At 48.5% G+C, this 25,094-nt stretch overlaps 1 protein-coding gene across 3 annotated transcripts in view; it reads right to left on the bottom strand.

Annotated features, from left to right (window-relative positions):
* Positions 1 to 25,094, bottom strand: part of LOC102951095 (high density lipoprotein binding protein) — a 73,777-nt gene that overhangs the window by 24,624 nt on the left and 24,059 nt on the right. For 2 of the 3 annotated variants that reach the window (XM_042995923.1, XM_042995925.1), the window contains exons 2-7: positions 11,823 to 11,887; positions 10,514 to 10,626; positions 8,960 to 9,117; positions 7,522 to 7,737; positions 424 to 630; positions 124 to 339 (exon numbers count right to left, since the gene is read on the bottom strand). In XM_042995923.1, coding sequence (XP_042851857.1) covers positions 124 to 339; positions 424 to 630; positions 7,522 to 7,737; positions 8,960 to 9,117; positions 10,514 to 10,589 — 873 coding nt within the window. In that variant the 5' untranslated portion in view covers positions 10,590 to 10,626; positions 11,823 to 11,887. Of the gene's footprint in view, positions 1 to 123; positions 340 to 423; positions 631 to 7,521; positions 7,738 to 8,959; positions 9,118 to 10,513; positions 10,627 to 11,822; positions 11,888 to 16,258; positions 16,320 to 25,094 lie in introns of those variants that run through there. The other variant, XM_042995924.1, reaches the window with a different exon arrangement.

A 25,094-nucleotide genomic window follows, 5' to 3' on the forward strand; every position in this document is an offset into this window, starting at 1 on the left:
CAGCTCCACCCGCTAGCTAACTAGAAACTGAACTCATCTGGGCACAAGACGGTAAGAGGCAGGGGGCTAGACTTCAGCCACACCTCCAGATGACAGTCCCCACGTTCTCTGCCCAACCACTACCTTCTCCTCATAAATCTTCTTGATGCGAGCCACAGCCTGGGCCAACTGCTCCTTCTCTCCAGTGAAGACAATCTCTGTCCGGTTGACGCTGGGTGGGGGGATGTTGATGCGCGTCCCTGTCTCCTGCATGATCTCACCAACAAGTCGGTTATAAGGCCCAGCGATGAAGGGGTGGAACGCCTTCTCCACTTCCAGCCTCTCGACAGCACGTTTGTCCTGGAAAGGACAGAACAGAACCATGAAGGCACAGCTCTTGGGCTGAGGCCGATGCACACACACCAAGCCCTCACCTGGCCCCACCTGCTCAGCGGAGATGAGCAAGACTTCATGGCGAGCTTTCTCGATGCCTTCTTTGGTACCGGTGATCCTGATCTGATTGCTGGCGTCATCTGGGCGTGGGATCTGGATTTTGGTTGCAGTTTTGAGCTCTAAGTCTTGCAGTTTCTCTCCATTTTTGCCAATAACAAAGCGATGGTGTTCTTTGGGAATGGCGACAGTTGCTGAGGCCTGTAAGAGGAAGAGAGGCAGAGAAAACAATAGTATTTGCAGGTCCTGAAAAAGCATTATTTCTCCATGGATATCCTCTCCGCCTGAAACGCCATTCTTGCCTGCCAGTGCCAGCCCATCCCTCAGAACACTCCCAGGTTAAATAAACATCATGGTCTTGGGGACGCTTACCCTGACCCCAAGGCTAGGAAAAGTTCAAGTGCAATACACCCCCCCATGACCCCATGACACATGCTCTGCTGTCATAGTTAGTTAGAAGTACTGATTTGTTCAACGGCTTCTCGACGCAATGAGCCACCACGAGAACAGGAATATTCAAGAATGCTGTCTTGTTCTCCACTTCCATGACTGTCAACACCATCCTGGGACATGGTAGGAAAACGGGTACATAACTGACTAACCACATTAATTTTTGTTTCTGGAATACTAAGCGATTTTTATTTTCAGACGTAAGACCTATATCCCTAATAAACTCTTTTTCCTCTCTTTTACAACCACTTAAAACAGACGACTTATCTGAGAAAATAAAATAGAAATAGTCCAAAGCCTTCATCCAATGAGTCCAACTGCTAGAAATCAAGCAGGTTCCTGAAGTCCCAAAGAGCCAGGAGGACACAGGCTCCCAGTCTTCCCAACTCTGTGCAGAAAGTAGCCACTAAGACGACTTAAAAAAGAAACGTGTTAAAGCTCCCAACACTGGTGTAGCAGAAACTCCCGTATCAGCCACTTCCCCCTTCCCCCAAAATACCGTCTTATAGCAGACTACCTGACGTTCAAAACAAAAATGTCATAGAGACCATATAACAGGACCTCACTTCCCAACCAGCACAGAAAAAGACCACCAGCCTGTTACACATTCTGATCAGCTCACGTTTGCTCCAAAAACGGATCAATGAGGAAATCAGTTTATATAATTCATCATACCACTGACGTGTCATGACGTTGACGTAAGAAGAAAAATCAAACGATCACCTCCAGAAAATTTAAATCTATTTATGATTTAAAATGTGCAAGAACATGAACATCAATGGATGTGTTACTCCTGTAACATGACAAAAGGCATGCACCCTACTCAGCCTGTACTTAACGGGAGGTACCCACTGAGGTCTGCCCCCCCCAACCTCCACTGCAGGGGGTCACCACAAAAGGAAACCCAAGGAAGCAAAGCAGGCACAAAGATGAGACAGGGAAGAGGCACGGGCCTGTGCCTTCCGGAGCCCCGGGAAACTACAACTTTATTAAACGTCTAAGGTCTGTAACAGGGAGAAGAGCAGCACCAAAGCAGCTTTATCTCATGCTAACGGCAACTGGTTAGAAGACAGAATGCAAAAGAATGGCCATTTCTGACAGGCCAAAAAAGAAAAAAAAAAAGACAAAGTAGCTAAGTAGACACAACCCAACATAAGAGGTGGGGTCCCTGCACTAAAACTCACAGGACGGGGCGCCAAGGCAGCGCAGGGGGGATCCGAGCACTAGAACTCACAGGACGGGGTGCCCCGGTGGCACAGTCATTAAGCATCTGACTCAAGCTCAGGTCATGACCTCACGGTTCATGAGCCCGAGTCCCGCATCAGGTGAGCCCCACTTCTCTCTCTCCCTTTCACTCACTTGTGCCCTCTTGCAAAAAAAAAAAAAATCACAAAACACTCCTTTAAAGCTCTAATGCAATTCTGAGCAAAAGGTAGATCATAAAGTTTTGCATGGCAGAACAAAAGAGAAAGGCACAAGGAAAATCTTGAAAGAGGACAGTACAGGAAGGGTACCAGTAACTGTACTAAATATAAATAATATAAAACTACTACCCTTAAAACAGAATATTAGCACACAGAAAGACAGACCAACAGGTCAGAACGGAAAACCCACAAACAGAAACAAGTTAATACGGAAACGTAGGACTTCATAAAAACAGCCACTCAAATCACTGGGAAAAAACTCTTTTAAAACTGGTGTCGACAACCTAACAGCCGTATGGAGAAGGATGAAACTGGATGTGCCCCTCCCCCTGCTGGTAAGAAACTCCAAACATCCAGAACAAAAAGGGAAGAACACCCTTCCAGGCACCAGGAAAAGATGAAGTTTCTCATAATCCAGAAGTGAAACAGTTTCCTAGTGAGGACTCAAAATAACAATAGTAATGAACATGACTACACTTGAATAACCCGTCACACAGCAAAACACACCAAGGTCAAAAAACAAATGGCCAACTAGGAAGCGTTATTCATAAGGTGTATTACTGGTGCAGGTTTTTAAATTCTTTTTTTTAACGTTTATTTATTTTTGAGAGACAGAACACGAGCAGGGAAGGGGCAGAGACAGAGAGGGAGACACAGAATCCGAAACAGGCTCCAGGCTCTGAGCTGTCAGCACAGAGCCCGACGCCAGGCTCGAACTCATGAAACGAACCATGAGATCATGACCTGAGCCCAAGTCAGACACTCAACCAACTGAGCCACCCAGGTGCCCCTCTGGGGCAGGTTTTAAGAGCCCTAATACACTGAGCCAGGTAGACTCTTTAACTTGATAGCAAAGGCCAAAGAACAAAGAGCACACAGAGCAAATGCAAAGGGTCCTTCAGGATTAAACAGACACTCAATCCTGAGCGCCTGGGTGGCTGAGTTGGTTTAGTGTCAAACTCTTAATTTCGGCTCAGGTCATGATCTCAGCGTCGGTCGTAAGATCGAGCCCCACGCCAGGCTCTGCACTGACAGTGTGGAGGCTGCTTAAGATTCTCTCTCTCCCCTCCCCCACTCACACTTGCTTTCAAGTAAGTAAATAAAACAATTCTGCTCATCTGAAAAATCCAAATTAAAAGTACACTCAGCTACTCTCCAGAATGCCAAAAGCCCAAGCATCTGACAGGCGGGGCAAGCCTGTGGGGGAGGCCCCGGGTGCACCTGGGGGCCAGGGCTTGGCTGCTACAGAGAAATTAAGTATGCACTGCCCTCAGACCAGCCCAGACCAGCCACCTCACTGCTAGGAAACTCATCTTCAGACAGACAGGGTAAAACAGGAAATCCCATATGCACAAGGTTTTTAACCAGACACACTTATAACAGAAGTCAGGGAGGCACCCAAATGCCCATCAACAGGAATGCCTGAACAACTTCCAGCACACGCACAGAGCACCACGCACCCAAGTAAGAAAGGAGGAGAGCCACTGTTTGCTGATACGTATACATCTCCAAAAAAGACGCAGGAAAAAACAGGATGTAGGGCAAGGTCTATTACAGCAAGTTATCTTTTGCTTCTATTCTCACACCCAAACAAGGGAAGGATAAATCAAAGACTAAGAATGGTCACCTGGCGGGGGGGGGGGGGGGGGGGGGGGGGGGGGCGTGCGGAAGCTGTCTCCGACAGGATCTTATCACTCAGCTCTGACTCTGTCCCAACCTAACTGTATCTCAGGATGAGAGCATGAACTCCTTCAAGCAATTTTAAGACTCCATCACCTTTCATCTTAATTAGAACTACCAGTTTGCACTCATGCAACTTCCTACTAAAAAGGCACAGAAGGGCACCTGGGTGGCTCAGAGAGTTAATCGTTTGACATCACCTCAGGTCAGGATCTCGCGGTTCGTAGTTTCGAGCCCTGCGTCGGACTTTGTGCTGAGAGCTCAGAGCCTGGAGTCTGCTTCGGATTCTGTGTCTCTCTCTCTCTGTCCCTGCCCCCTCATGCTGTCTCTTCCCCTCTCTCAAAAATAAACTTCAAAAACAATTAAAAAAAAAAAAAAGGCACAGAGTTCCTGGATGAACAGTTGACTTTACGTCTGTGGCTACAGTTGGCCTGCATGTCTGTGTTCGAAATTAGGGCATGATGGACACGAATGATCACTCCAGAAGGCGGCAGGAGGCCACACCAAAGGGGGTCCCACTATCCAAAGGTGATGCAAACTTCACCATAAAGGACCAAATCAACACATCAAAAGTTCATAATGACAGTGAGAAGATTCCCGGGTCCCCCGTGAAGATGCCAGGGTGCCAACGTAGTCTGAACACTGACTCAACAGGTGGCAGAGGAAAGTTCTTCACAAGAAGACCAAGTTAATGGGGAGGGAGTTAGAAAACTGCCATCTGCACCCCACTGAATTTAAGCTGTCTGCAGATGATAACAGTACTAAGCAAAAGATCGGGAACTTTATTAATGGATGCATTTGCTGAAAACTGGAGTCTAGTCTTGGAATCAGTAACAACCACACAGGACCACCCACAAGTTTCCCTGCCAAACAAGTTGAACATCAAAGTAACCAACCCCTAGATCTCACCCCCAGTTTACAGGAAATAACAGTGGACGGTGGGACAAAGCAAATACCTGCTTATCCCAGAAAATCAAAGGCACCAAGAAGAGGAGGGGAGGGCACTACTGAGGAATCAAAGAGGGCATGAGCACAAGACGCCCAGCAGGCAGGCCTGGTGTGGATGCCGATTTGAACTCCAAAGACAACTGGAGAAAATTAACGTAAGAAGTCCACAGACTGGGCTTAGTATGTGTATATTATGAAATTACTATTACTTTTAGGGGTGCCTGAGCGGCTCAGTCCCTCAAGTGTCAGACTCTTGACCTCAGCTCAGGTCACGATCTCACAGTTTGTGGGATCAAGCCCCACATCAGGCTCTGCGCCAACAGCATGGAACCTGCTTGGGATTCTCTCTCTCCCTCTCCCACGCACACTCATGCGCTTTCACTCCGTCTCTCAAAATAAGTAACAAACTTAGGGGCGCCTGGGTGGCGCAGTCGGTTGAGCGTCCGACTTCAGCCAGGTCACGATCTCGCGGTCCGTGAGTTCGAGCCCCGCGTCAGGCTCTGGGCTGAGTTCGAGCCCCGCGTCAGGCTCTGGGCTGATGGCTCGGAGCCTGGAGCCTGTTTCCGATTCTGTGTCTCCCTCTCTCTCTGCCCCTCCCCCGTTCATGCTCTGTCTCTCTCTGTCCCAAAAATAAATAAAAAACGTTGAAAAAAAAAATTTAAAAAAAAAAAAAAAAAAAAATTACTGTTAACTTTAATGAGTAACAGCCTGGTAGATTATACTTTTAAAAAGGTGGGGGGCAGATTACAGATGAATGTATCTGGGATCTGCTTTAAAGTAAAGGGAGGTGTAGGGGGAGTGGAGTGGGTCAGGTCTTCTCCCGCCCAGTGCTCACTCACGAAATACTCAAATATTCACTGACCAGTAAACGGCAAGTCTGAGAACTGATTACACGTCAGCAGCAAGGTGAAGTGCTGCCTGTGTTTCGGGACTTCGGTCCCTGAAGCTAGTGGAGAGTTAGTGACTTTCCCATGGCCCACAGGACAGGGTGAGTGAGAGTGTGGACAGCACAGGGCAGTTCCCCTCCTCCCTGCTAAGTCCCTGCTCTTGCCCCACAGCCCCTCATCTTTTAGCCACAACATTCTAGAGCCAGCTCCCCCAGGAGTTTGCAGAAGATCAGTGGCAGGTGGGGAGAACCCCCATTTCTTTTTTTCTCTTTAAAGACTATATTTTTAAGTAATCTCTACAACCAATGTGGGGCTCGAAATTATAACCTGAGATCAAGAATTGGATGCTCTTCCAATCAAGCCAGCCAGGTGCTCCAGGCTGCCCCCCCCCCCAACCTTTTTGTTAGAGTGAGAGACATTGAGAGATTGAAAGTGAGAGAGTGAGAGTGAGAGAGAGAGAGAGAGAGAGAGAGAGAGAGAGAGAGCGAGAGAGCGAGCGAGCGAGCAGGGGGCAGGGGCAGAGGGAGAGAGAGAGAATCCCAAGCAGGCTCCACACTCAGCATAGAGCCTGATGCAGACCTCAATCCCATGAACCTCGAATCATGACCTGAGCCAAAATCATAAGTCAGACGCTCACTGAGCCACCCAGGCAGGCACCAACAGAACCCCCATTTCTTTTTTTTTAATTTTTTTTTAAAGTTTATTTATTTTTGACAGAGACAGAGTGTGAGCATGAGCTGCGGAGGGGCAGAAAGAGAGAGGGAGACACAGAATCCGAAGCAGGCTCCAGGCTGTCAGCACAAAGCCCAACGTGGGGCTCGAACTCACGAACTGTGAGATCGTGACCTGGGCTGAAGTCGGACACTTAACCGACTGAGCCACCCAGGAGCCCCTCTTTTTTTTTCTTTTTTAAAGTTTATTTGTTGTGAGAGAGACAAAGAGAGCATGAGTGGGGGAGTGGTAGAGAGAGAATCCCAAGCAGGCTCCGTGCTGCCAGTGCAGAGTCTGATATGATGTGGGACTTGAACCCACAAAGCTGTGAGATCATGACCTGAGCCAAAACCAAGAGTCGGACGGACGTTTAATAGACTGAGCCACCCAGGTACCCCAGGACCTCCATTTCTAAGTAAACCCACCTAACGCTGTCTCTGTCACAAGACATTTTAATTTTAATAAGATTCTCTGCATTGACCTTCACCTTTAAGTGACACCGCTAACGGAGAAACAAAAGGTATCGTAGATTTATTTATTGTAACAGTTCTCCCCAATCAATTCCAAGTAGTGGTATCAGACTACTAAGAACTATGAAACAGGTTCAAAACAACATCCGAACTTGTAACCTCCCAAGTTCAGGACCCAGAAACGTGTATTTAACCAGCAATGCGCAGACCCCCGAGCCAGGCCCTGGGGACGAGCGCCCTGTGGTGGTGTCTGCACTACACCATCCAGTGAGCCCAGCTTCTCCAAGTGTCTCCACCCTCGGGACAAGCCTTTACCTTTCAGTCCATCAGGTCAAATAGCAAAAACAGTAGGTGTCCCACTTCTATCCCCGATTTAGTGGTTTTTCAAATAAAAATGCCAGGAGGCTCCACATGTTGCTTCCCCAGTGGGGGAAGGGTCTGACGAAGCCAAAGCCGTATCTGCAGGAGCCAGCGGCACGGTCCAGGGCACACCTGCTCGGGAGAACTCAGCTGGGGACCCACCTGAGTCTGCAGTCTAGCAACGATGTCCTTCCGGGCTTTCATGACAGCATCCAGCTTCCCCGACACCATGATGGAGAGGCCCTGGTCTTTGGCGAGAGACAGCTCCAGATGGGCGCCGGTCCTCTGCATGATCTCCAAGCAGATTTTTGCTTGTTCACCTTCTCCAAACTGGTTCATGTCCTTGTATTTTCTCTCCTCCAGGGGCACATGGAACACCTGCTCAGGAAAAGACAAAAAAGGGAAGGTAAAGAGATTAAGAGACGGAGAACACTTAGGTGCGCAGGCACCGAATACAGAGTCAAGAGCCTGAGTCCGCAGACTCCTAAGTATCCCGCCTCCTCCCCTCCCTTGCTCTACAGCCAGAGAGGGGGTGCCGCAGAAAGCACCTCAGGGCAGGAGGCCGCCCTCCAGTGAAGACAACTATACCCCGATACAAATGGACAGCAAGGAAGCACCAGGTGAGAGCACAGCGAAGGAAACACACAGGGAGGTAAGAGGGGCTGAGGGACAAGGAGACAGAGAAAAGCCATACTCAGAGGGGAGAGTGAGCAAAAGGGAGAGGGCAATAAAAAGGGGGCACATAAGGGAGCAGCGTGAGCACGAGGGGATGTTGTCCAAGTAGGAGAAAGGAAGGAACCGGATCCCCCAGCCCACTCTGCAGCAAGATGAGGGCAACGAAGGGTTCGGGCAGAGGTAGGCACGTGGACTGATGACTCAGGACGCTCCGGCTGCCGGACGGAGAAGGCACTGAGCAGAGGCAAGAGTGGAAGTGGAAGGAACCAAAATGACTCTTGGTTTTGGGCCTGAACCCCTGAGTAAAACATGGTGCATTTAATAAGATTGGGAAGACTGGGGAGACACCAGGCCTGTGTCAGATAGCTGCCGGAAAGGTGGAAAGACCCAGGATGCAGTCGGTTAGGAGGTTCAGGCTCAGGGGACTTCTTGGCACATGGGTGGCAGGTAATCAACAAGCACGATCAGACAAGAGTTCACATGGGAGACGGGGTTCACCTCACCAATGTCCCAGGTCAGGAGAGCAGAGAGATGGACTAGTGAGATCAAAGAAAGCCACGGAAATGGGTGTCCCGGAGCCAAAAGGAGAAGACTTGCTTTGACATGGGGGGACAGAAGGCAGAAAAGACAGACAGGTTCCTGTTGGAGCTGGTGATGTGGAAAGCCACTTTCAGCAGTTAGGAGCAGAGACTGGATTGCAGCGGAGACTGAAGAGCCAAGGAACCTGCTCCTTCTGAGCGCCAGGGCTATGCGGTGGGCGTGAGGACAGCTGCCCCAGCAGTGGGGAATGATCTACCCTGAAAGCCCCCCCCCCCCGCCCCCGCATGCCCAAAGCATTCCCATTTCTGTGTGTTCAAAACCCACTCCCTCAGGTGCTACCACTTCCTACTTGGAATGGCAGAGGAAGAAAGAACGGAGTTTCTACCTGAGTGATGACGGAAGCTTTGATGGGCCGGATCTTGTTACTCCAGGCGCCAGCAGGCTCCTGGGCGTTTTCCAAGCAAGCCGATTTCTCAGGGAGTGGAGGGAAGGCATCTTTGTAGGTTGGAGGGTCGCTCTCCTCTTCTGAATTTAAAGTAGCAACTGGACCAGCCGACACAGATTAAAAGGAAGCACACCACTTTCAACATTAGACGAAAAAGACACTTGGAGAGTTTTAATGTCAAAATAAATCAATAAAAGAGAGCAACAAAACATTAATTGTGAGTGACACTCCACCCCCACCTCTTCATTTAGTGACGGTAAAGGGCCCTGTGAGCTCACCAGGCCCAGCACCCTCAGGTTCAGCATGTGGCCTGGAGGGGCCAACCCCGACAGCAGGTGCCTTACTCCTCCCTGAGTGGGGTGAGCCCCGTGAAAACAGGCCTTACCACAAAGAATTTAAGCCCAAGAGTCTTCTAATCCTTGCTTACAGAATCACAACTATGACATGACAACGCCTGGCACATAATCAACCCTTAAATACGCAGAACAGAATAATGTCAGTGCTCACTCAGCACTGCCCTCGAGACCCGCCTCCGCGGCAGACCCCGGCTGATCTCCCACCGCAGGGCACCGTGCTGACAATGACTTGTGCGGGAGCTGCCGTCTCTGACCACCCCCTCCCAACTGCACAGGAGCCAACAAGCCCGGTGGAAACCGGGCCCCGGAGCATTCATCACCTCCATCCCCCACAGAGCCCTAATCATTCACGGTTTTTTTGTCCCATTCACCAGAGCTCCGTGAAAGCAGGAGCGGGGCTGTTCCGGATCCCCCCGAGTGCCTCGGCAATGGTAGCGCCCCGCAAAAACCACTGTGAATGGATGTGCACACAGAGCAGGGAGATGACCTTTGGAATGAGACAGGCCTACGTGCCACTCCGGGCCCACCACTTCTGGCCACGTGGCTGTGCTATCCCAGGACGCCAAAAAGCCTCTGCGCTGACAAGCAGCCGGGTCCTGTCAGTGCCTGGCGTCCCTCATCTAGAGAGGGAAACAACCCTACGGGGCAGCTGGATGGCGCGTGGCAGCGCTTGGGTCTCCACTGCCCTAGCAATAAATGAGCACGCGAAACACGGCCAGTGGGACTTACAAAGTGAAATTTTAATTAAACTTAAGAACTGATAGTTGGTTCGGTTATTAGAAAACGTTTAAAGTTGAGAACGGGCTGGAATAGAAAACCCTACTCTCTCACCTGAAAATTTTATAGAATCTGCATACAGATGAAGGATTATAAATGAAAATTTAGCATTCAAATTAAATTATCCTGTTTATGTAAATACACACCAGATCTTGAAGGATTTTAGTTCAACACAACTGGGAAACAGCAATTCTGAAAAAGAATCCCGTTAATTACCAGTGACCATAATCACTGGCTTTCCAGAAAGCGGTCCACAGTTTGAGAGTTTCTGTATCCAGAAATACTGGCAGAAAGATTTGACAAAGATGCTGAAGGAGCGATGTCTCAGAGTGAAGAAGAAAGGCACAAAAGGGGCCGTCACCTTTGATCTGCTGCGGAACCAGCCCACTTCGGTGTTCAGCAAAGCTCTCTTGGGTCAAAACTGCAACGGAGCTCATGGTTGATCTCGCGCCCGCGCACAATCCGGGTGAGCCACTGGAGCAGGAAGGAGGGAGTCAGAGAGAAGAAAGTCAAGGCACGGCGAGACCGTTAAGCTTCGTGTTTCAGCCAAGGGCTTAATTGTTTCACCAGCAAACCACCCATTCTCCTCACAACCCGTGAGGTACCAGGACACTCAAACTTTCACCAAGCGATGAAAGGCAAAACGCAAGTGAAGGAGGGTCCGTGGACAACTCTCCCCTCCAAGTTTAGCCTCTAAGTGAGGAGGCGGAGGCTCCAACTGAGCGCCCCAGTCCCGTGAAGCCCAGGGGCGGCAAAAGCCTACAGACCGACACCTGGACAGCCATCCTCACATCTACCTCAGATATTCTGGGGACTGGTTCACCCACATGCCTCCTAATGCTCAAGAGATCACGTGACAGCTGCTACCAAAAGCCAATCAAACAGGGTCTGCGGGGATCTCAGGCACCACGGGCACTACAGGCAAGGCCCAGGGCACCGCACAGCTTGGCGATGCGGTCCGGTCCACGGCGGGGGATGGGGTGGGGATGGGGAGCAGCTTCTTCCACTGGAACAGCAAGAAGCAGGATGGGTAAGTGCCTCTGACAGGTGGGGGCTGGGGATTCTTTGAAGTCCTGTGTCTCAGGGGTCACAGGGGACCCGCAGGTATAGAGTTCCTCAGTCCAGGGAAAGAACCACGCAGTCTCTGCCTCCAGACCTGCTGCCTGAGCACCCCGTACTCAGCGGGATTCCAGGGCTCTAAAAGCCACAGCCCCTTATTTGGAAAAGGGGGCTCTTTCAGCACCGAAGCCGTGGTGTTTGCTTCCCCCTTTCGACTCCAGGCGAGCTCCACGCTGCTGTGAGAATGAAGAACCCACTTTTTTCACACAATTACGCACCAATCTGTATGTACCACTGTGGCAGAAAAGTAGTAAGAGAGCCAACTGATGTAAAAAAGTGAAGTTTTTGTGTAATTTTCACAACTCAGCACTCTTCCTAGATCCAAGAAAATTAAGCTCTACATTCCTAAAGAGAACACAACCCAAATTCAGACGATCCTGACTAAACACAAAACTTGAACACAGTCGTGGAAGCCAGACGACACACCTGCAGGGCACACGTGCATGCCGCCCGAGTCGCGATGTGGAGCCACAAGTCTCTCTGAACCACTAGAAACGTGTGCGCGCGCGGCTCCGGGACGGGAAACCTCTGGAAAAGATGGTCAAACTTACCAGCAAAGCGGTCAGTAGCCAGAGAGTCCGTCCCGAGGCCGCCTCTGTCAGCCTGCCAGTTTTTGCTGGTGTGGGACAGGAAGGGAGCGGGAGCGAGAAGAAAACCAGAGAGAAGTTACTTATCTGTATTCTACAACCCAGATCCTTTTACCTCCTAAACAGAAAAGGGCACGACATCATCTACACTTCGGTATTACTACCAACATTTAGACAAGTTTTTTGGGAAAAAAGGGGAAGCTCTCTGCCCTTGAGCTATCAGTTTCAAACAAAACCTATTACAGTAAAATGTAAACCATCTAGAACTTTTAGGGGCAATTTTTCCCTGGACCGGAGTGAGCCCTTAACACCGAAACTTTTCAATTGACCCGTTTTGAAGTAAAATCCTTACAAACTTGATGGTCTGTTCTCTTGCGTGGTTGACGAATTTCTCCTGCACCCCTCTTAATCTCTGACTGCTAACCCAGGAGGAAAAACATTCTGTGACACAAAACAGAACGTGGACGTGGGGGGGCTCCTCCTGAGCATCTCGGGGTGAACGAGAGCTGCTGTCCTCATGAGCTCGCTGTGCCTTGTGGTTACTCCGTTCCCGTTGTTATCCTGTAAAAGTCCTTTGGTCCCTTCTAATCCACTGGGGATTTAGAAACCAGGCCATAAAATAGCAGGGTTGGAAGGGACCTTCAGAGGCCATCTGGGGAGGACCGAGAACCACTCTGTGAAGTGAGAGGGTGTGGGTCACCTTGCCTTAGGGACTTTGGGAGAGTGAGGCTGCCAGGTAGGTTACCTGCCACTTTACGCAAACCAGCACACACACGGGGACAAGGTGCGATGAGGCGGACTTTCCAACAAAGGTTGGGTATGTGTCTGAGATGGGAGAATCGACAGCAATAATAAGAACATCCTGCTACCTAACTGTAGAATAACATCCCCAAATTCTTGCCTGTGATACGTTTAATTCAGGAGTTAGGAAGACAATTCATGGCAATCAGGGGTGCACCAATAGACTCAGGTCTCGTTGTCCTGAGCAGCATTTCAGAAATTAAAACAGAAACAAACAAAACAAAACAAAAAACAAAAAAAACAACAACTCTAAATGCAAGGCTTCAGTCACACGGGGAAAGTGCCACAAGCCAGAGGCCAGAGCCTCTCTGGGGCCCCAGTCCCACCAGATCCTGGTGTGCACCCTAAGGCAGAGGGAAAAAAGTGGAGACAAACTGACCAAGACAATTTTATTTAAGAACCTGTCTCCAATAATTCTAACCCGCAAGTCCTACTGAAGACTAAGGCTCTTCCATTAAATCAAAGTACCAGAGCAGCACGTTCACATGTTGATTTTGACAAGGTGCAGGAAGTCAGCACTCCTTGCAATCCCACATGTCTGGCCAGGGCACACTTAGCTAGTCCAGGCACAAGATGGAGGTGTTCTAAGTCAAAGCACCGACAGCGAAGCCAGGACCCAGGCATCCACCCTGCCTTTGTCGCTCAGAACTCCCACGTGGGTTGCACCTGCCCTTTTACCTGCCGACCTTGCATCTCAACAGCCTCCCTCCCACTCCAGGTCACGAGGAGTCCCTGTTACTTCCTAAAACCCTCAGACACCCCCCCTAGTAACTCAGGTTCCCCACATGATCGACTAGACCCACACCGTCTTCTCTGTGTACCTACTGACCGGTCCTCTTGCCTTCCTTGGCAGGACAAATCTTCCGTGCCGGGTGAAAGCCACACAGCAACCCTGCAAGGTACAGTCACTGTCCATATCCCCTCCAGCCACAGGTCTGTGACAAGCAATTCCCACTCTGCACCTAGAGTCACGTTACAGGACGAATTCCTGAAGGTCCCTTCTGAGATAACTCACACACCTTTCAAAAATCCATTCCAGCTCGCTCTTCCATGGGACCTTGTAGCGCGAGAAACACAAGAAAGGATCGCACACCTACTAACGTACCAGAGTGAGAGCCTGTCCCAGAGCCTCTAACACCCCCACGTGCGCACAGGCCCCCGGGGCAACAGAAGGACAAGTGGATCTCCAGAAAACTCCAGACTTGTTTGACAGGATACACTGGGTCTCGTCTCCAGACTTCCAATGGTAGTTTATCACAGCTGGAAATGAATGGATCACAACCAACAACAGAGTTAACATCTGGGGTTTTGATATCCTCAGAGAAGATGGCTTTTTTTCTTCTTTAAATAAACTTCTCAAAACCCTGTCTTAAGAATCCATTTTAAGCACATACCTGATGACCCTTCTCTTAAGGCTCTGCTCTAAGATCTTATAAAAAGGCTGATCTCAGCCCTCCTAACGTGCTCTCAGCATGACAGTCTACCTGCCTCTACGTCTACAAATCGGCACCAGGGAGACTGCCCCCCACAGCTCTATGCCCGCCCCAGCCTGCTCCCCGCAAGCCCTCACTCTGCCTTCACGGACAACACACAACAAGAGGACTCCCACTCCAGAGTCCTTGGACGACCGCACAGTGACCACTGCTATCTTAAGTTCGCAGGAGCCCTGACACAAGCCCCACCATCAAGGAGTACAGGCCAAACACATGCTATCGCAGGTCCCCGACTGATGTACTAACACCACTCAAATCAGGCTTGAAAGGGACCTTCAGCAACCTTTGAATACCACCGGGCGGGCCCCTGCACTGCCTTCCAAAGGAGCCTCGCTCCACCTCTACACAGCTATCAGAATAGCGTGCCGTATATAGTGGCAAGACCCACAACTTTATTCCCCCTTCTCACCACAAAGAACAAGCCCACTCTTTTCTGCAAGATCGCTTCAGACTCGTGGAGCGGTCTCCTCCGGGTTTCGCCCCAGACCCTACATCATTTTGCTAGTTCTCAACTACTTTCCCTGCAGGAAGCATTCAGATCCACTTAATGCAAATCTTCAACTATTCTCACCCTGGACTTTAACTCTTGTTTCCCAGAGTTTAAGTGTCCACAGGGGGGAAAAAGGCACCTCGCAAAATATAACTGTGCAGCAGCAGAGCTAGAACCAAAGGAAAGGGGACAGACAGAAGCAAAGAGAGAGAGAGAGAGAGTGTGTCCTCCGTGGCAGGGAGCCGCAAGCACTCCTGACTGCTGCGTGGGAGAAACACAGTCACAACGTCCGTGGATCACATCTGGAACTTGGTCCTAACAAATACACCACAGAAAATCTTTAAAGAGAGAATTTTACTTCCTTTGCTTCTGGACAAGTACATGTGCATTCCCTTGTGACCTTGTCAATTACATTTCCCCAGCGAGACGCCTATGCAGGGAGAACTCCCGAGGAACAGAACAGAAAAGTACGTCGGGGCCACCTAACAAGCTCCTGCTTCACGCGCCATGACAGGGCTCAATGTGCTTAGTACTAAACACCCGCAGTGCAAACTCAGACTTCTTTCCTCTTCTTCCAAGATTAAAACTATTTACTTTTATGCCTACAGCAAGCCTACAAGGAAAACCGATTTTTTCTCCAACATACTTCTCAAGACCCACACGCCGAGCTTGAGAACAAAAACGCGCTCCCCACGGGCCAAAAGTTCGAACGAGGGCCAGGTGAGCGGCTCCCCCAAGTTCTGAAGTCGGCACCCTTCCCGCAGGAGGAACTTTCGCAGATGCCACCTCAGCAGGCCCTCCCACAGGCCACGCGAGCCCGCGGGCGGGGACAGGCTTAAAGGGGCAGTAACGCGCTCGGCCTCCCCGCCTTTCATCCAAATTCGGTATTTTTCCGTAATGCACTTTTCGTGCGCCGACCCTGGGGTGCGTCCAAGTTGCACTGCAGCCCCCCAGGGCAGCAGACCCACCCGACCACGTAGGCAGGCAGCAGGTGAAGGTGCGGCTAGGCCTGCGCGGGGCCCTACCGCCCTGCTGGCCCCAACCCTGCCCTTCGGGACCCGAGCTGCACCCCCAGCCCTGCAAGCCTCCCCCCAACCCGAGCCGGGGGAGGGGCGCGCGGGGGGTGGTGGGAGGGGTCAACTCAGCGGCCGGACGCCCACGTCAGCGGCCCGGGCCCAGGTCGGCCTCCCCTCCCCCACGCTGGGCTAGGGGGCTGGGGGGGAGTGGGCGGCACGGAGAGAGAGGGACTTCGTGGGGGCGGGCGCCGCAGAAGGCGAGGGTTGGGGGTGGGGTGGGCGCGGGCCGGCATCGCGGACTCGGGAAAGTTTCTCACTCTTCCCAAGCCCGCGCTGCGGCCCATGCGCAGTGGTGACACGTAGCCGCCCCCCCCCGGGCCGGGCCGAGCGGCGGAAGGGGAGGGGGCGCCCGGGAAAAGGAGGGGGCGCCCGGTTGGCGGCGGGGGAAAGGGGGGAGGCGGCCGCGGCCCCTCCCCCGCCCGGCGCTCCACGTCGGCAGCCCGCGCCCCGCCCGCCCCGCGCCCCAACTTCCCTGCGCCGCCGACCCCCACCCCTGCTCGCGCCCGGCCCACCCTCCCCCCCGCCCCGGCCCGCGCTCACTCCTTGGGGTCGGCCCGTCCGTCCCGCCGTCCGCTCGCCGCCGCCGCGGAGTAGCCGGCCGCGCTCCGAGGCCGGCGCCCGGGCCCCCGCGGCTATATAGGGCGGCGGCTCCAATCCCGCCGAGACACGTCAGGCGGCGGCCGCCCCGCCCCGTCCCGCCCCCCCCCCGCCGCCGCCGCCGCCGCCGCCGCCGCCGCGCCCACGCCCCGCCCCCGCCGCCCCCCGTGGGGTCCCCACTCGCGGCCCCAGTCCCGCCGCGCAAGGCCGAGCAGCCTGCAGACCAGGCTCAACTCCGAAAGAGCTCTGCGGCCCTTGGGGCGGGGATGAAAGGGGGTCGGAGAGTTGAGAAATGCATCTGCCCACCCCACCCCCCACAACCGGCCAGCCGAGCCGCTCCAGAAGCGAGGTCACTAGCAATACTGCCTCCCCACCCAAGAATAAAACAAGGGACCTCGAAAGGCACCCCAAGGGAAACTGTTGCCCGCCGCCCCCGCCCCCAGCATTTACAACTCCCCACTCTGTCTTAACCAAACTCCATGCAAACACTGCCGGCCTGGCCCCAAAGTTCGGGCACAAACTTTCCTTCCCTCTCACTGCCGGGTGGTTCAGTTCCTTGCATCCCTACTCTATTCCCTGGCTACCAGTTAAATCCCCTTCACTGAAACTGGTAAGAATGGGTGTGCCTACTATGCGCGACCCTAGATCCAGCAGGAGAGAAGATCCCTGCCCTCAGGCAGACTTCCACCCTAGAGGGGGAGAATGGCAGGTCAGGTTTGCACTGTTTTAAATCAAGGGTACAGGTCTCCTGCAGGAGTTTGTATATACTAGTTTATATCTCTGATGGAAATGTCAGGAACAGACTCCTGCATCAATTATGGAAGTGCACCACAGATACCTGGGACCACAGGGGGGCAAGAGGCAGGGAGGGACATAGGAGGGATTGTGGGTACAGCCAGGTGGGCTTAAACAGGAACCAGGTCAGCACAGCCTATATTTCTGATACAGGTGTTGCTTAGGTTCCGAGGATGACTTACAGCGGCAGGTTTGACCAGATGTACTTTTTGAGTAGAATGCAGTCAAAAGTATGTGGTTGGGGGGCTGGGCTACTGCAGTGGTTCAGTCTGAAGATGACACCAGCTTTCCACTATGGTTGGCAAGGGTACATGAACTAGGTGGCCAAATTTGGAAGGCAGCACCAAGAAGTCCCTCATTGATTGGAGGCAGAGCACAACAGCGGTTAAGAATGGCAGGGAGGTTCTTGGCTGCCCTCACAGAGATGAGGAGACCAAACGAAGACTTGAATGGAGAGGGGGAGTGTGCTGCAAAAACTCACAATGGAGATGTGATGTGTGAGATGCCCACTGGTTGGTCAAGTAGGCAAAACTGTACATACAAGCTGAAGGCTAGGGAAGAAGCCAAGCCCAGCCCAGACACCGGGAACCCTTTAAGACATCACTGGGGGAGAGAAAACCATGGAAGGCAGACAAAAATCCACCACTTGGAGCCAAGGACTCACTGCCAAAGCAGTACCCAAACTCCGTAGAATAGGACATGGACAGGTGCCATGGCCTTAGACTTGGGAGAAGCTCTTAAGCACCAAGGAATTCTGTAGCGTCCCTTACTACATTATTAGCGTTTGTAAGGTAGGCCTTCTGTCCAGACCAATCCACCAGCAACTCAGACAAGTGTGTTGTGCTGTTGTTTTGCTTTGAAGTCTCAAGACTGGGTCAGCGGGGGGGGGGGGGGGGGGGGGGGGGGTAAAGGGGGAAAACAGAAGGGATTCGTGAGCAGCTGGCAGGTCCACTGTCCAGGAACTTCCAGTGAAGCTTGGAAGTCCCCACAGACAGAAGCTCATACAGTAGCTGGTGCATGGAAGGCCTTGAAAGAAGTTTAAAAACATACAGTTAACAAAAAAATATTACATAATACAATGTTGAATTTGTGCTACAAACCATCCCAGGGTGCTTCTTTGCTGATAATTATGACCAGCTTTTCTTCCCAGCAAGCTTCAGTGTATTGAAACTAAGTTTGTAGAGGCAAATTTTGAGAGGGTTGCGTCCAGCTACAGTCACGCCGGATAATGTGTGAACCCCCTATGGCTACATTAAGAAGTGAACATCAGTCTGTGACATTTGGGTTTTCAGCCCTCAAAGGGACATGGGAGATGTGGGCCAGTTCAAGGTAAAAAGAACAGAACTCTACCCTCCCACCCATTTAGAGCCATGATCCCCAAAAGGACTAACTCTCAGCAGGAGGTAGGCCATGGGGGGGTGGGGGTGGGGGGACAAGCCCACCAGCACAGATCCTTTCCAATCAGCTTGTATGAGAGGTGGGAACTCCCACTGAGCAGTAGCAACCATGAATAAAAGGCTCAGGGCTCAAATCCTTATAACCCCATTTTTCCAAGACCCCCTAGTCCAAACCTAGAAATCAGCAAATCAGAAACCAATCTCACTCAGCAGAAAAACCTCATACCAGGCTACAAAGGATATCCACAAATCTACCCACACTGTAGAGAGGCTCTAAGTCCAAAATTCAAAAAGTAATAAGACTGAAATTGGAGTGGACTCAAGAACATCAGATGACAGAACTATCCGATTGAGACTGTAAAAAAACAAACCAAAAACCCTAAAGTGATTAGAGATGTAAGACATAAAGATGGCTTAAAAAAAAAAAAGTCAAGAAATAGAATAAATGAAGGAGATTAAGAACTATAGATAAGAGGATGTGGAAGTCCAACATCTGTCCAATAGAAGTTCTTTTTTTTTTTTTTTTTTTTTTGATCTTCATTTATTTTTGAGACAGAGAAAGACAGCGTATGAGCAGGGGAGGAGCAGAGGGAGAGGGAGACTCAGAATCTGAAGCAGGCTCCAGCCTCTGAGCTGTCAGCACAGAGCCCGACGCAGGGCTTGAACTGTGAGATCATGACCTGAGCCGAAGTTGGACACAACTGACTGAGCCACCCAGGTGCCCCATAGAAGTTCTGAAAGAAACAGTTATAAAGAACAGAGCAATACTGAAAAAACAGCAGAGAATATTCTAGCATGCAAAGACACCCATCCAACCCCCATGTAAGAGAACAGGTAGCTAGCAGCACCATTTAATCCACACTGAAATGCACTACAGTGAAACCTCAGACCACAAAGACAAGAGTAGAACCTATAAGCAACTAGTGACAAGACAGGTTATCTAGAGGAACACCACAAAAGAGCACACTGCCCACCAGGGCACAATGAAATAAGACCTGAAAACTATGCTGAAGGAGGTACCTTCACTTCATTTCAGGACAAGAATGAAACGGGAGACACATGTACATGAAGAGAAAGCCATTACTATTAGTGGATAAAGTGCTGGAATAACTATTTGAGAACATATTCTAGCAAGAAGAGTATGAAAGCAGGAGGGAATACTGGGAAAGAAACCAATACCTAGCCAAAGTGAAACAAGCACTGACCATATACTAATAACAACAATACAATGTGGAAGAAATGAAAACACAAAATTCAATTAAAATTGTAAGCAGCAATAAGATAGGAGGTAGAAGGAGGAAACTGAAGTTGCTGTATTTCAAGATTATTTGAGAAGAGGTCAGAGATACTAATTTTAGCCCTTGTTGAATAAATGATGCAAACCTAAAGACAATCTAGTAAATGCACAATTTTTAACTTTCAAACCAAAAACCAAACTCTGATCCAAACAGAAGTTACCGGCAATGTTCTAGACCTTGAATTAGGTGGCAGGTACAGAGGTAGTCATTACAATATACATGATTGCCAGTTACATACTTTGTATCAATATTATTAACTAAAAGAGAGGAAAAAAGAAAGCAGAATAGGAAGCAGAAGAAGTAAAAGACAAGCAACGAAAAAGCAAGACAAAGGAAGCACAAAATATGATGAAGAATCGAATCCAAACGTGGTAAAAATGTAATATGAATACAAAATCCAGCTATAAGCTACCTAGCGACCTAAACCATGTGGACCAGAGGCTGAATAAAGGGTGGTTGAATACTCCCAGCAAATTCTAACTTGATGAAACCTGAGCTGGCCATACTAACTAAAATAGGCTGTAGGATAAGAAACACTATTAAGTTCAAGAATAAAACATCCCAATCAATTGATTATACATGTATCTAAAAACACAGCTACAAAATATATACAGTAAAAGCAGGAAGGTTACTAGAAGCTGACGTATGGAGGACTTACAGAGGAAGACAGACTCACTCTTTTGGTAATACAGATTATGAAGATTAAAAATGTATAGATAATTAAAACAATGCAGTTAATAAACCTACTTTCTTGGAAAAAATTTCAACAATTTTCCCAATTATTAGAAATAACATGTTCTTTTCAATCGTAATGAACTTTTATAAAAACTGGCCAGCAGCTAAGGCCAAACAAACACAAATGGCGAAGAATTAATAGCATAACCAACATTCTCTGACTACAACGCAATCAATTAGAGACAACTTAAAATTTTAAGAAGCCTAGAAATTTAAAAGCTTTCTTCGAAATAACTCATGGGACAAAGAAGAAATCTGAAAATATTTAGAACTGAACAATAAGCAGTTCTATATGCAAACTTGGGCATCAAGCCAGAGTGCTGCTTGGAGACAAGTTTATAGTCATAAGCCATCATACTAGTGAAGAGAAAAAAGTTAAAATTTAATCATCCTCTCCTGAAATTAGAAGAATAGAAAACCTAAAGAAAGTTGAAATAAATACAGTTAAGAAATTAATGAAATAAAAGACATACACGGGAGAGAATACAACTTCCGGCTGAGTCTTGAAAAAAAACAGACCAAAAAAAAAAAAAAATGACATGGAAAAGAATAAGAACAAGTATAAACAGCCAATACTAAGAATTCAAGGAGGTTGAAACTATAGCCACGGCACAGACTCTGAAAAATCATAGAAGAACTCTACAGAAGTCTGCAGAGTTCAAAAACTTGAACACACGTGCACACATGTACACCTTGAAAAACAGACTAAACAGGCAACTTCCAGAAAAACAAGTCACCCAAATTGAGTCTGTTAGAAACGGAAAGTTTACACAACCAATTCTCCCCCAATTTTCAAAGAAACAAATATAAAAACCTCAACACAGAGACAGGCCCAGATGCTTTTTTTTGCAAGGAAGCCCTGAGAAATTACCCTCCCAACTCAACTCACAAAGCTAGGGGACTTTAATACTTTCCCAGACAAGGCTAACATGAATGTATGAATTTTGTCTACTTAATAATCTAGCAAACTGATCTAGAAAGTCAAAACAAGTAATATATAATGATAATGCCAATTTTATTCCAACAATGCGAGGTGCCGCAGTATCAAAAAGATGAAGTAATTCCCCATGTTATTACACCAGGGCAAGAATGATTTCCTCCCCTCAAAACATGCCAATGAAGAATCTGAGAGAACGCGCCCGTTCCTGATAAAAAGGAGGAATACAAGGGCGCTTCCTTAACCAGATGCTAGTTCTGCTGTCTACCAGATGCCCTCATTAGAATCATTCACTTCAGGATCGTGACAACAACAGGTTGAAACAGAGCACTTTCTCTGTGCACATCTACACTTGAGATCCTAGTTAGGGCAGGAAGGCCAGAAAAAGAAACATAGGAGAACCGTAAACAACAAACTGCAGGTGCTCACGGGCAGTACAACTAAGTACAAGATCCAGGAGGATCTACAGACACACTATTAGAACTAAAAGTTTTCTGGAAATAAGATCAGTACGCAAAATCGATTAAGTTCCAAAACATCAGCACCAAACATCAGCAATAAGTCTAGTAAGAAAATAGTAAAATTTGTAGACAGTATTCTAAAAACCTCTGTCAAAATACAGAAAATACCTAACTAAATGGAGAAATGCCACATTTACCTATGTAGGAAGACTCAATTGTAAAGACTGTCCTTCTCCCCTAGTCAGACTGGAAACTCAGTGCGAATGCAACTTGTACCTGAAAAAGGGGTGTGCTGTGTGTGTGGAGTTTTGCAACTAGATTTTATGCAATTTTTATTTAGACAACAGTATTTCTACATACCATTTTTATAATACTGTATTTCTGTATATAATTTTTAAACTACTTACATATGCAATTGTATTTATGCAACAAATCTTCTACAAAAGATCAAAGGCCACGAACAGCCGATTACGGCTCGGAGATTTTACAGCTACAGTACTTCAGACAGTGTGGTGTTCGCGTAGGGACAGACACGGAGAACAATGACATAGACAAGAGGCACCGAGCCTGGCCACCTTAACAGCCAGCCATCACTTTTATCAGAGATGGCCTTGTGGATGAACTGACGATTGATGCCCCTGGGAACACTGGTTATCTAGATGAGGAAAAAGCACAGGCCCTTACTTTATATACCACTCACAAGGCCAACTAAGACCAAAGATGCAAATACCATGGGACACAACCCTACTGTCAGACTTCTACTTATGGAAAAAAGCTCTCCCACGTGAGTAAAGGAAGTGTATGCAAGGATGTTGGTCATCACAGCACACTGTTAGCAACAGCCAACAATTTTGAACGGCCTGTCAATGGATAAACACAGATAAACAAACTAAGGTGCATAATGTAGACTACTTACCCTCTTCGCTTTCACTAATTACCTGACAGGACCCAGTGAGGTGGGCCATGCTGATCAGGGTCAGGAAGAACAGTGGATGTCCTTGGAGTGGACATCTCCAAGGCTGTGGGAGCCGCTCAGGTTTGGTAACTTGTTCAGAGGCCCCGCAGTCCTGTAAGAAGTTGGCACTAAGGGATGGGAGTGTTCACAGTCTGCTCTCCCATAATGAGTGTGGTAGGTGGGCCAGGGCAAAGAAGAGTATGTTCTCATCCCCCTCGATAGCTGAAATATACTAAAAAAATCCTTGTACCATGAAGCTTCTTCATGCTCGGCTATAAACTGCAGTGTCAAGTTGACTGGTAGCATATTCTAATAACACATCAAAACTAGGTTCCTTTCTTTGGCTCGGAAATAATATTTATTACAATAAGTACATTCAACTTGGCGGCCTTGTTTCCCTAAAATAAAGTAGTCCAAGTTCAGACGACAGAGAAATACATAGCCACCATCCACGCTTTCCACTGCCCCCCTTCGTTCTCTCCCTACTAAATGCATCGGTGTCCTTTCTTTTCAGGAAGTGACAGAGAGGGTAACAATTGTCTTCAATGACAGTGGCACTAGATTTCATGTATTTCTCTTTAACCTACGTTTTAACTAAGTCATAATGGGCACCCACAGTGAAAACAGACTGTATAAAGAACACCAAGCTTGTTGTCAGGACGGAAGTTCAGAATCTTGCTCAGATCCTATTTGGGTCACCTTGACAAGTTGTTTAAGCTCTCAACATTTACAAGTTTCCCATTTATAAACCTCTGAGGCCTTTGTAAATTGCTGAAAAGATCAAGAAAGATAAACTCCCCTACAATAGGTATCTCACTGTATGGGAATATCCGCATTTAATTTCACTAAATGAAATCTACTACATTAATTTTATGAATACTGAAATGATCAGCATTTTTTTAAGTTTGTTTACTTATTTTGACAGAGAGAGCGAACATGCACACACAGGGGAGGGACAGAGAGACAGGGAAGGAGAGAGTCCCAAGCAGGTTCTGCGCCCAGCGTGGAGCCCTACGCAGGGCTCGATCTCACAACTGTGAGATCATAACCTAAGCCGAAATCAAGAGTCGGACACTTAACCGACACAGCAACCCAGGTGCCCACCAGCATATCTTTATACAGATGAGTAAAGAGTAGCATTTATTTAGAGTCTAATTTAAGAACATGTGTCAGATAAGCACACCTTATAACTCTTTAAAAAGCAGATGGGACAGGGGTGCCTGGGTAGCTTAGTCGGTTAAGCATCTGGACTCGATTTCGGCTCAGGTCATGGTCTCACAGTTTGAGAGATCAAGCACCACGTCAGGTTCTGTGCTAATAGCACGGAGCTTGCTTGGGATTCTCTCTCAAACTCTCTCTCTCTCTCTCTCTCCCCCTCTCTCTCTCTGCCCCTCCCCTGCTCGTGCATGCGCCCACACACTCTCTCTCTCTCAAAAAACAAACATTTAAAAAAAAAAAAAAGCGGACGGGACAAATGTTAGGTTCAAAAGAGTAAGTTAATGGATTTCCATAGAAATGAAATGAAAACTACTCTTTAGAGCCATGCTGGCCAGCATATACCGTTGACACGTGGCTACTGACACTTGAGACGTGGCTAGTTCAAACTGGTAAGCCCTCTACACCTCAAATACACCCTGGATTTGGAAGACTTCATGTGAAAAACGTAAAACACTTTACTGATAATGTTCTATCAGTTACATGAGGAAACAATGTTTTGGAGTGGGTTAAACAAAATACATTATTGACTTGATTTCACTTGTTTCTTTTTTGCATTTTTAAGGTGGACAATAGAAAACTTTAAATCCTATGTGAAACTCTTATTTGAATTACAGTGCTATAGAGCTGGCTTTCCAAACCAAAGCAGAAATGTAATCTGACAAAAAGTTTTTTCTTGCTAATAAACGTTATATCAGTCTTTTTTAAAAAGTCCCTAATCAATTTACTACAAATTTCTTGTTTAAAATAAATAGATGAGGGGAAGGAACACAAAATGGGTACTATGTCGTGTCTCCACGGCCACAAGCGCCCTGGGGTGTGTGGCACAGGGAGCGCTCTCAAGGACTTCCAGGGAAGACATGCCCAAGTTTAGTTCACAGCATCTCTCCTAAGGACTCCAAAAACCCATTAACAACCAAAAAAAGAGCAAAAGATACAACCATCTTTTACAGAAATGCAGAAAACTTTGATTTGCACAAAAGAAA

Source organism: Panthera tigris, chromosome C1 (assembly GCF_018350195.1).
Source record: "Panthera tigris isolate Pti1 chromosome C1, P.tigris_Pti1_mat1.1, whole genome shotgun sequence".
Lineage (NCBI taxonomy): Eukaryota > Metazoa > Chordata > Mammalia > Carnivora > Felidae > Panthera > Panthera tigris.